Source organism: Trichechus manatus, unplaced genomic scaffold (genome assembly GCF_000243295.1).
Source record: "Trichechus manatus latirostris isolate Lorelei unplaced genomic scaffold, TriManLat1.0 scaffold00004, whole genome shotgun sequence".
NCBI classification, from domain to species: Eukaryota; Metazoa; Chordata; class Mammalia; order Sirenia; family Trichechidae; genus Trichechus; species Trichechus manatus.
In genome coordinates this window covers 11,127,548-11,140,025 of record NW_004443940.1, presented here as the reverse complement: position 1 = coordinate 11,140,025, position 12,478 = coordinate 11,127,548, and the positions used below count along the sequence as shown (strand labels likewise).

Below are 12,478 nucleotides of genomic sequence, written 5' to 3'. Positions count from 1 at the left end.
CTAGCTTTGTCCATATTTTTTCTTCCATGATCTTTATTGTTTTTGATTTTATATTTAGGTCTTTGATCCATTTTGAGTTAGTTTTTGTGCATAGTGTGAGGTATGGGTCTTGTTTCAGTTTTTTGCAGGTGGATATCCAGTTATGCCAGCACCATTTGTTAAAGAGACTGTGTTTTCCCCAGTTAACAGATTTTGGGCCTTTGTCAAGTATCAGCTACTCATACACATTATTTCTTTCTTAACCTGTTAAAAATCTCATTGTTTGTGAACAGCTTCCCCTATCAATAAATATATTTCTGCAGCATCATTTTTTATGTTTGCATACTATTTTGTCATATGCACATACCAGAATTTACCTAGTTTCTTATTGTTGAATATTAAGTTGTTTCCAATTTTCACTATTATAAATGAAGCTAAATCTTTATCCATATCCGTGATAATTTTCTTTGGGTAGAGTTCTAGAACAAGATTACTGGGCCAAAGTGTATGCATGCTTTTAAGGCTGTGGATACATGCAGCAAAATTGCCTTCTGGAAAGATTGTGGCCAGCTATGCTTCTGCTGGCAGTTTGTGGGAGAGCCAGCCCTTGCCCAAGAATTTAACCTGGTCCATGCGAAACAACCAGAACAATAATATTATCAGTAATAATAATTAACCCTTCCATTACACTTATGTGCCAGGCACTGTTCTAAGCACCTTATACAGATGGACTCCTTTATTCCTCACAGTAACTTTGTCAGATTGGTGCTATTATCTTTCCATTTTACAGATAAGATGATTAAGTGACAGAGAGGTTAAGTGGTCACAAGGTTAAGTAGTCCAAGGTCACAACACAGTTCTAGAAAGTGGCAGAATTTGAACCCTGGCAGTCTGGCTCCAGAGTCCTGGCTCCCAACTACCCTGCTTTACTGCTTCTTTATATCTATGTCACATGAAAATTGTTGGCAAAGGCAGCTGCATGTACAAAAGCCCATAAGGGAGAAAGCCCGGTAACGTTAAGCACAATGCTGGCTATTGCTTTAAGATAATCCTTTATAATGCTAAGAAAGTTTCCTTTTATTTTTAATTCACTGAAAGTTTCATTTAGGAATAAATGATAAATATAAATGTTATTGCCCCTCCCCCCTCCCCTTTTTTTCCATGCATCTTACAGATCAGAGGTTGTCAAAATTTTTCTTAAAGGGCCAAACCAAACCAAACGAAACCAGTTGCCATTGAGTTAACTCTGACTCATGACGACTCCATGAGTGTCAGAGTAGAATTATGCTCCATAAAGTTTGTCAGTGGATAATTTTTCAGAAGGAGATCATCAGGCCTTTCTTCTGAGGCGTCTCTGGATGGAGAAGAACCTCCAACCTCAGACCATCCAAGGATTTCCTTAAGGGGCCAGACAGTAAATATTTTAGGCTTGGAAGCCATAAGATTTCTGTTGCAAGTACTCAACTCTGCTTTTGTAGCTTAAAAACAGCCACCAACAATATTTAAATTACAAAACCAGATGGCTGGCGAGCGGGCTGTAGTTTGCCAACCCCTATTGTAGATGATCAAGTGAGTTTTCTCTTCTGACTCAATGATATTGAACCACTTTTGCATTCTGGAATAACCCAGGCTAACCATGCCATATCTATTGCTACATTCCACTTGCTAATATTTTATTTAGGATCTTTACATCTATGTTCAGGAATGAGATTAATCCCTTTTTTGTGTGTATCTTTGTCAGGCTTTGCTTTATGAAATGAATGGGGAAACTTTTCATCTTTTTCTATGCTGTGGAACAAAAATGATTTATTCTTTGAAAGACTGATAGGACTTTTCCTTGAAGAAACTGTCTTGGCCTGATGTCTTTTTTGGAGGTAGTTCTTTGAGGTTACTTCCACTTTCTTTCATGGCTTTTGATCTCTTCATGTTTTCTACTACTTTTGAATCAATTTCAGCAATTTATATTTTTCTAGAAAATCATCTAGATTTTGCAAGATCTTTGTCGTTGATTTGTGCTCAGTAAATCTCTTAATATTTTTATTCTCCCCTATAGTATCTTTGCGTTTGTTCTTTCTCATTTCTACTGGTGTTGTTGCTAGATGCTGTTGGGTTGATACCTACTTATAGTGACCCCATGTGACAGAGTAGAACTATTCCACAGGGTTTTCTAGGCTATAATCTTTACAGGGGCAGATCGCCAACTCTTTTTCCTGTGGAGCTTCTGGGTGGGTTCAGGCTGCCAACTTTTCAGTTAACGGCTGAGTGCTCAACAGTTTATGCCACCAGGCCTCTTCCCTATTGGTGTCTCTACTTTAAAAAATTAGATTTGATAACTGTTTATCCATTTTATTCGTCTTTTGAAAGCTTGCTCTGGGATTTAATTCTCCTTTCTAATATATTCATTTCTACTTATAATTTTCAAAATTGGTGGTCTTACTGCTCTTCTCTTTCTAATTTCTTGAATTGTTGGATTATTTATTTTTATTATTTTTTGTATAAAAGCCAGAACACTTAAGACTGAATTTTCATTTGAGTACAGACTTGGCTTCAACCCACAATTTTGGGACGTATAGTCCTCTCATGGTTGGTATTTTCTAAGTATCGGTGATTTTAGCTTTGGTTTGCTCTTTGCCCAGGTGGGTCTTAGGGGTATGCCGTTAATTTTTAAAAGATTGGGGTTTTAAAAAATCATTTTTTTGTGGTGAAAATATATATAACAATACATTTGCCAATACAACATTTCATTTTTTACATGTACAATTCAGTGACATTGAGTGAATTCATCCTGTTGTGCAACCATCACCAGTATCCATTTCCAAATTGTTCCATGACGATTAAAAAAGGTTGGGATTTTAAGTTAAAAAATTCTTCATTAATTTCTAGTTTTAGTGCATTATAGTCAGAGAACGTGACTGATACGAGTTTTATTTCCTGGACCTTACTGAGGTTTGCTTTGTGGCTTTTTAGTTTTTCTAAGTGCTCCTAGGGTGCTGAAAAAGAAGGCATATTTTTTGTTTTTAATTTACATAATATTTGTCTATTTATTTGACACTGTTAATGGTATTATTAAGATTATCTGACTCCATATTATTTTTTTAATTGACTTAGTTTCTCAAAATGGAGGGAAGTGTAGTAACTTTCCCTCAACTCTTGTGTTCCTGTCATTTCTTTGAACCAAACACACTGGTTGGTGCCAATTTGTGCCTGAGTCTGCACCTCTGTTATACGCTTAAATCTTTAAGTAGCTGTGATGGGAAAGAATATAAAGACTTAGAGACATCAAACAGCTAAATTGAATTCCACTCTAACTATTGCTACCTCTGTATGTGTAGTTGCCTGTGTATTAGTATATGTCTTTGTGTATGTTATGGGATATATGTGTGTCTCTGTAAATATATTCCTTTGTGTGTTGGTGATTATGTGAGTCTGATATGTATGTCTGCATATGTTTGTTCATCATACCATCTTTTTCTTTAAATTGAATTTAATAAAACATCAGGGCTGTTTTTGCCTTGCTCAATGCTAGCTTTTTCTAGAGTGGTTACAAGTCAGAAAGCTCTGCTACCCTGTGTCTAACCCATCTGAATCTCTTTCTTCTCTCCTGGCTGCAGAAGGTCCTCCTGGTAAGTCAGTCAGACAGGGCTCGCTGCAGACTCAGGTCACTCTACCCCTATTCTTAGTGCTGGGTGTCTGGGCACCACATTTTGGCCACATGGAGGGTGTTAGGACCACACTTCAGGTTTGGGGAAGATGCTGAAAACCTTATCTTATACTTTCCCAGTGTGCCTCTTCACCTACCCTTGGCCGGGCTCCAGCTCACATCCATCCTTAATAAACTGGAACTCAGAGGCCCGGGCATTGGTTAAAGGAAGCCACCAGCATTTTTAGAAACTCTGTGACAGACATTCAGTTCATCTTACAGAATAAGAGTGTGTCAGTACTAGAAGGTTCCTGGGAAATCTCCTAGTCCATCCTCTCATACAGAGAAGGAGAGTGAGTCCCAGAGTGGCTCTCCCCACACCTTGTCTTTGGCCCTTTCCACTAAACTGGATGAGCTGTAATGGCACTGACAGATGCAGACCAAGTGCCCAGCCTGGGCAGGGTTTTGGGGAGGATCTGAGCTCAGGGAGCTTGCTGACTCCCCAGGCAACAAGGCACACACACCTGGACACACAGCTGAAGGAGTGTTCTAGATACATGAGCTCAGAGGACCTGCAGACACACCGTGTGCAGGAGCAGTTGACAGTGGGGAGAACAGTGTGTGTGTGAAAATGGTATGGTGGCAGCTCAGACCTCCTTGTCTAACTTCACAAAGAGGGAGGAGAATCATTATCAGCATCGACAGCCCAAGACTGATTGCTATGAGGTGCAGGTCAGATATACCTCCACTCTCCAACCTTTTTACCCAGTCTGACACCAGCCATCCCTCCTACGGCACGCTATATTGCTCTGCTGGGTTCGATAATTTGTTGCAATGGCCATGCAGAACTCAAAGACAATACTCACGATTATGAGGTTTATTAGGGAGTAACAGATTACAATTCATGATCAGGAATGACTCAGGATACAGTTCATCGATCAGGGCAGTCTCTGCTCAGCTGTAGCTGCAGGTAGGCCTCTCTCTAGCACTCGGCCTCTTGGCCCTCAGCCCCTTGGCCCCTTGGCCCCTTGGCCCCTCGGGCCTTTTGGGCTGGCCTGGCCTCTGCCCTCCTGGGCAAGTGTTACAAAGCTCTTTAGCTCCACCAATAATTGCCCACTCCGCCAGCAAGCCTCCTGCCTGATGGTGCTCAGCTTTCTCACTCCATGGGCCAGGAAGCCCACCATGCTGTCTCCTGCTTGTCTCCTGGTTCTGCTGCTGCAAGTTCTCTGCTGTGCTTGCCACCACTTCTTGCCATCTTGAGCCATCTCTGGTGGTACAGCTCTCTGTCTCCTGGGTCTAGGAGGTTCTCAGCACAGGGACTCTGGGTCCAAAGGATGTACTCTGCTCCTGGTTCTTTTTTTCTGGTGTTAGTGATGTCCTCCCTTTCTGCCTCTGGGATGGCTCATTCTAAGCTTAGTGGGATGGCAAAACTGACCAATCTCCTTGATGGTCCACAAACACCTTATTTGCATAGTCTCGCCCAGTCATTTGGTGGGAGTTACAAGACCATGGTGAGAAGGGCCATATAAAAACAAGCCATCACACTGCAGTATGTTACAACAGGCCTGTCCACCTTTTCCTACAAAAATAAGCAACTGGAGGAAGGAAAGTGCAGAGAGTGTGTTGTCAGAAACCTCCTTTGTTCTCCTGTAAATCCCCACATTTAGCATCATGTCTTATGAATAGTGGGCATTTAGTAAATATTTGTTGATTTTTCAGGGACTCTGCCTTGATTTGACCTTGGGGGAGGCAGAGTTCTGATGTCTGATGTTTGTTTATTGCTGAGGTGGGTGGGAGGCAGGGTAACTCTTTTGGGCCTGAGTTTTCCTGGGTCTACTGTGTTTTATTCATAAATAACACATTATTAACATTTTCCCCAAAGGATTACCTTATGCACCCTCTGACATTAGCCTCAGTATGCCCCTGGGATACAGGGGTACTGTGATCATTATGCTTACTCACAGAAAAGAAAAAAGAGGGACCAAGAGCTTAACAGAATCACACCATGAATGACGGGGGGCAGGGGCAGGCAGACTCATGGCTAGTCTCTGCTTCTCAGTACCAAGTACTGAGTTAACATAGCTTCCTCCATTTTGTGCAACCTTTGCTCCTAGAGAGGTGGGAAGTTCCCGCTCTCTGCTCCCCACATGCTCCTAGAGAGGTGGGAAGTTCCCGCTCTCTGCTCCCCACATTCACTCCAAAGGAGTGTCTTAAAGTCCAGGCCAGCTCCAGTGGCCTTGCTAAGTATCTGGTTCAGAAGGACTTTGCTTGCAAGTTCTCTTTCTTAAATGATCTCTTATTTGTACCCACTCAGGAGGAGGAGTTCATCGATTGGTGGAGCAAGTTCTTTGCCTCGACAGGGGAGAGGGAAAAGTGTGGCTCCTACCTGGAGAAGGATTTTGACACTCTAAAGGTGAGGCCTTTCTCCAGAACGGCTCCATTCAGCCTAATAGTCACTGAGTGCTTATGGCATGCTGTGGGTAATGGGAGATACAACAGAAAGAGAAAATGAATCTGTTTTTTTCTCCTCATTTGGTGAGGACCGATGAATCCTGATGAACTAATTGGGGTGCAAAGGGTCACCCACAGGTTTAAAGCAAGAAGTCAATGTGGGCTGGGGTACCCAAGAAAGTATTTCTGAGAGAATATTGAAAAATACTGACGTATTTATGGGTGAAATGATGCCTGGGATTTGCTTTAAAATACTTTCCCCCCACCCTCACCCCCCCAAAAAAAAGATAGATGGTGGTGCTGACAAATTTTCAAAATATTAGAATTAAAATTGCAATGCATTGAAAATTATTAAAACTTGGAGATGAGTATTTAGGAATTTGTTACACTATTCTGTTTCTTTTAGTATTATTTTAAATTTTCTCTGATAAAAAATTTGTATTAAGATAAAAAAGGAAGTCAGTTTGAGAATATACCTTTGATTCTCCCCACCTCTACAACTGGGACAGAAATCACCTAGTAAATGTAAAAATTTGGTAAACCCTATTTCTGTGAAGAAAACCAAGCAAATTCGGGTATTTTAAGGAAATACCATTTTACTTTTAAAAAGTGGACTACTTTTTTTAAAAAGATGACCAGAGTCAACTTCAAAATTATTCCCCAAGGGAGTTGTATAACTTCTTGGGTAGGGCTGCCAGATAAAATCAGGTTGCCCAGTTAAATTTGAATTTCAGATAAACAATGAATAAATGTTTAGTACAAGTCTGCTTCAAATATTGCATGGGACATTCTTATCTAAAAATAATTCATTTTTATCTGAAATTTAAGTTTAACTGGGTGTCCTATATTTTCATTTATTAAATCTGGCAGCCCTACTCCTGGAACATAAATGGGGGAGATTCTGTACCCCATGATGACCTTGACGTTCTAGGCTTGGAGAAATGAGGACAAGAGGTGAGCACAGGTTTTTAGACATATAAGAAAGGCCTAAGAAGTCCCTAAAGGGACTGGATAAGTGAGACTTGAAGCTAGTTGGGGTAGTGGGTGGCTTCGGCTTTCAAGTGATTCTGCTGGCTGAAAGCCTTTGGTGGACACGCTGGAGGGTGATTTCACAAGGTGGCAAGAGTTGTCTTTGATACACTGGAGGCTTCCTGGTGAATTGTGCCTGGAGACTTGGATGCTCAGAGGTGAGACCACAGGCAGCAGCAGTGCCTCCTCAGACATAGGCCTCCTGAGGCAGCACATTCTTCATTGACTTGGTAGCTGAGTATTTGAGATTGGGCAAAGAGACAGAACTATTTGTGTACCAGGAAGAAGATCCGGCATATTAGGTCTGGCATGTGGTACTGTGGCCTTGCCAAAAAATGAGAAAAACTAAGCAAGAATGAGCTCTCCTGCCAAGGTGGCTTATGGCCCTGGCCCCCTCGCTGCTCCCTCAGAGGCTGGATGTTGAATTGGCACCCAGCCTTCCAGCTTGACCTTCCTAAGGAGGTCTTTGACAGCATCCAAGTGAAAATGGGCTGTCCAGAACAAAATGCGCTCAACCTGTTTCTGGGAGAAGTACCAGAACTCTGGTCCTTTAAGGATAAGTAAATAGAAGAAAAACCATCACCAACAACATGGGTCTTTGAAAAATAGCCTGTAGCATTATGGAGAGAATGAAGCATACAAGGGGTAGAGAAAAAACATTTTGGAGATTTCTGGTGTAAGGAAATAAAAAACAACAACTCATAGTCTAAATAACAAAAGATACAGCAAGAAAGCATAAAAAGCAGAAATCATGGGGAAAAAACAATAGAAAAACAACAAAACATATTAGTTTTCCTAAAGAATAAAAATGGATTAAACTCCCCTACTGAGTAATAAGGAAACTCTGGTGGCATAGTAGTTAAAGAGCTACAGCTGCTAACTAAAACGTTGGCAGTGCTAATCCACCAGGTGCTCCTTGGAAACTCTAAGGGGGCAGTTCTGCTGTGTCCTATAAGTTCGCTACGAGTCAGAATCGACTCAGCGGCAATGGGTTTGGTGTTTCTTTTTTTTTTTTTTTAACTATATCAAAAGTCAAAATTTATTATGTAAAAGACACACCTAACACAGTACAACTCAGACTAGTGAAAAAATAAATATTTTAGGGAAGATATAATAGGTAAATGCAAGCAAAGAGAGTGCAGACAGAATTTAAAGTAAAAAAATCAAAGGAGACAGAAGTGAGTGTTTTATATAAATAAAAGGTATACATCTCAATGGAAAAACTTTCAAACATTTATGCGTACAGCAGTAAAGCTTAGAAATACATAAGGTAAAAATCGATAGGAATATATCAGTTAAACCTCACAGAAATAAAAGTACAAAATCACAGAAATTAAAGTTGTAGTGAGGATTTTAATGCACCTTTCTCCTTGACAGATCAAGCAAGCAGTAAATAAAAGATCTGAATAGCAAGATAAATGTGTTTAAAGCTATATCAAACATTGTTGCTTTAAAATAGAAATTAAAAGATAATAAACAATAGAGAATACACTTTTCTCTAATGCTCAAAGAACACTTTAATAATTGATCATATATTAGTTTAGTAATAAGTTACCAAAAGTAGAAAATACACAAGACAGATTAAAATGCAATAAAATGAGAAATTCATAACACAAGTTTAAACAAACAAACAAACAAAAAACCCAACCACTTAGAAATTTAAAAAGTATTTTATTGGTACTTCCAGTATGAATATGGCTGCAAATCAGCATTTTCACCCTTTTCTCCTGGAAATAATACCCTCAAACTCTATTTTCAGTAAAAGATGGAGACAAATAAAACCCACAGGCTCTAAAATATATATAAGGGCTGCCCAAAGGCAACTGAGATTGGGTAGAAGCCACTGAACAATAAATGATGAGAAGACACGTGAAGAATGCTATAAGGGCCTAGTGGCAGCAAATCTTAGAAAGCCCCAGCAGATATATTTCCTAATGATAAAATGTTGGGAATTATTTAAGACATATAATGGTACATGGTGATTTTTTTCTATTCTCTTTACTTCTGAGTATGCTTGAAAATTTCCATAATAAATAGTTAAAAATTGTTATTGTTGTTAGGTGCCGTAGAGTTGGTTTCAACACATAGTGACCCCATGTGACAGAGTAGAACTACCCCATAGGGTTTTCTTGGCTGTAATCTTTACAGAAGCAGATCACCAGGTCTTTCTCCCATGGAGCCACTAGGTGAGTTGAACTGCTTTGGAAATAGGCTCAGGCTGGTGACAGAAGCCCGCCTAGACCTTGTTTGCTTCAGAGAAGCAGAGAAGGTAGAGCTACACAAGAATCACACAGATGAGCCATATTCTCAGAAAACAGTCTACCTCTGAAGCAGGAACAAATGATATAGCTGGTCTAGGAGAATCTAACTCATTTAGTGACAATTAATAATATAAAATATGGCACAGCAATAATTCAAATATAGAATGAAAAAATAAGAGAAAACATACATCAACACTTACTAACAAAGGAAGAATACCCACCAGAAAAACTTTGCCATGGAACAGATGAGATGAAATATTTTGCTTTGAACTTTTCAGAAATAAGACAGTCAAAAGAAATGAAAGAACTTAAGGGATAGTGATATGAGAGAAATTAAATTCATATTTCATGACAGGGCTCAGGAAAGAAGAAAAATCACAACCTTCTCATAAAGAAAGATGAAATTGGAAGGAGCATAGGGGAGAATAGCCACATTGGAAAACACAATAAGGAGCATAGAGGTCAGAAATTTTTAAAAGTAACCAAAATGAAATGGAAATAAAGAATTATAAAAGAATAAACAGAAAATGATATAGAAGATAGGCAAAGGAGATCCAACATTTGCATAATTGGAATCTCTGAGGAAGACAACCAAAATAGTGAAAAACAAAACCAAACCCAAACTTAACCCTATAATAGTTTAACTAATAAAACTTTTCTGAAATGAAAGAATACTTGAATCTACATTTTGAAAAAGGTTCACTGTGTGTCAGGAAAATTAACCCAGACTGGTCAACCCTGAGACATATCCTAGCATAGTTACTGGACTTTAGAGATAATGAAACAATTCCTTGGGCAGTCATATCTCTTTTCCTGCAAAAAACATTATGTAATTTAAAACGGGAAATAAATCAAGGTGACTTCAATTTCTCTATAACAATATTCAATGTCCAAAGACAGAAAAGTACCCTGTATAAGATCATCAAAGAAAGAAAAGATAACTCAGGAGATTTTATACTCAGCCAAGCTGTCCTTCAAGTATGAAGACTATAGACAAATACTTGAGCATTCAGAAACTAAGAGAATATTGTTCCTCTGAGCCCTTCTTGAGGGAACTCTTAGGGGATAAACTTTAACCAACTAGGTGATAACTAGGAAAATCACATGCACACACACAAAGAACTGGTTGTGGTCATATTTTACCTTAGAACTAAAATGAAAACAAATGGAAGGGGTTAGAGTAGCAGGGCAGAATTTAAATGCTGTATATACTGAAAATGTAGAAATGATAATATTAATAAAAATTGGATGGAGAGGAAGGAAAGATGATGGGATGTAGAGTAAGGACACTGATTGGCATATTACAGAATAAACAGAGTTAACAAATATTATTTAAAGTTGACAAATCAAATAATAGAAGTATAAGCACATTTAATAGTACAAAGGTAACTGTTAAGGAATATAGTATTGACTAAAACTGGGTGATAGAGAAGGGAGGGGAAAGGAGATAAAATTTGATTATCATTTCTATAGTAGGGAACCAATAAATACTGCCCCTAAACACATAGACAACCAAGAGTATTATCAGTATTTATCAGTGTATATAAAGTTATAATAATACTAGGACATAAACTCAGATCATCCTAGATATCAAAAGAACTATATGCACACACACACACACACACACACACACACAGACCAGACCACACAAAGCTTAAAAGAAAAAAAAAAACCATGAAACTAGAAAATGTAATAAAAATATGTTATATTATTATAGAAATGTCAAATAAATTAAAAACCAAGAGTAAACATATCTCTCATATCAATACATGTCGTAAAAATCACTTATTAATAAAAAATTAAATCAGATCTCAAAGCAAAATTTAACTCTAAAATAAATTCATAAAGGTCAAACGTGCTAGGTAAATGCAAACCGAAAGAAAGCAGAAGTCACAGTCCTAATGTTAGACAAGAGGGTATTCAGGCCCCCAGAATTAAACCAGACAGAGAAAGGCACTTTATAATGCTACATGGTGCAATTCCAAGATATAACAGTTATAGGAATATCTGTGTGCAAAATAACACTGAACATCAATGTTTACAAAACACAAACCACAGGAAATATAAGAAGAAATAAAAACACACTGGTAGGTAGGGAAGACTTTAATTCATTTCTCAGAGTTTATTTCAGATCAAGGGGACAAAAATATGAGAGGATATAGAAGACCTGCCTAATTATTAATTTGATTAATATCTTACTGAACTTTGTAGCCTGAAATTGGAGAATACACCTATGGCACATTTACAAAACTGACCATGTAACAGGCTGCAAAGAAAACCTTAATAAGATTGTAGTGCCATAAAATTAGAAACCAATAACAAGATCAACAACTGGAAAAACTTCTTCTACTTGGATAATTAAAAAACAAACAAATAACTCTCTCTTCTAAAAGTTCTTCATTGAAAGAGTAACTACAAACTGAAATTGCAGCATATCTAGGAAGTAATTATAAAACACCATATATTAGAACTTATTGGTTATAGCTAAAGCAGTGCTCAGAGAAAATGTGTGGCCTTAAAAATATGTTAATTAAATGAAAGAATGAAAACTAAGCATCCAACTCTTAGATCAAATAATAAAAATAATACTGTAATCATAAAATGTCAAAAAAGTGAAAACATTAGCTATCAAAATATATGAGGTAATGCCAAGGCTGTAGCAAGCGGAAACAATCTCATAGCAATATTTTTATCAGAAAAGAGGGAGAACAAGCCTCAACTTAAGAAGTTAGAAAGAATAACAAAAAAAAAAAAAAAAAAAACTTAAAAAGACAAGAAGAAGAAAATAATAAAAAATAAAAGGAGAAATAAGGATTAGAAAAAAGAAAATAATAGAACTGACAAATCAATGAGCTACTTCTTTGATTGAAATAAACCAACTGAATAAATCTGTAGCTAATCTGAGAGAGGTAGCGAAACCAAGCTAAAACTCATAACGAAAACAGGGACATAACAACAGAGATAGTGGAGACTTAGAATATTTTAGGGAAATTCTAAGCATGTCTCTATGGTAATAGATTTTAAAATCTACTTGAAATGAGCTAATTTGGAACAAAATTTACCAAAACTATCTCAAAAAACAACAGAAAACTGGAGAGTTCAATAATCATGAAAGAAA

General features: G+C 37.9%; 1 protein-coding gene across 14 annotated transcripts in view; it reads left to right on the top strand.

The window, feature by feature from the left end:
* Positions 1-12,478, top strand: part of DYSF (dysferlin) — a 247,256-nt gene that overhangs the window by 201,759 nt on the left and 33,019 nt on the right. For all 14 annotated transcript variants that reach the window (XM_004369223.1, XM_004369219.1, XM_004369221.1 and 11 more), the window contains one exon: positions 5,934-6,032. In XM_004369223.1, the coding sequence (XP_004369280.1) occupies positions 5,934-6,032 (99 nt within the window). The remainder of the gene's footprint in view (positions 1-5,933; positions 6,033-12,478) is intronic.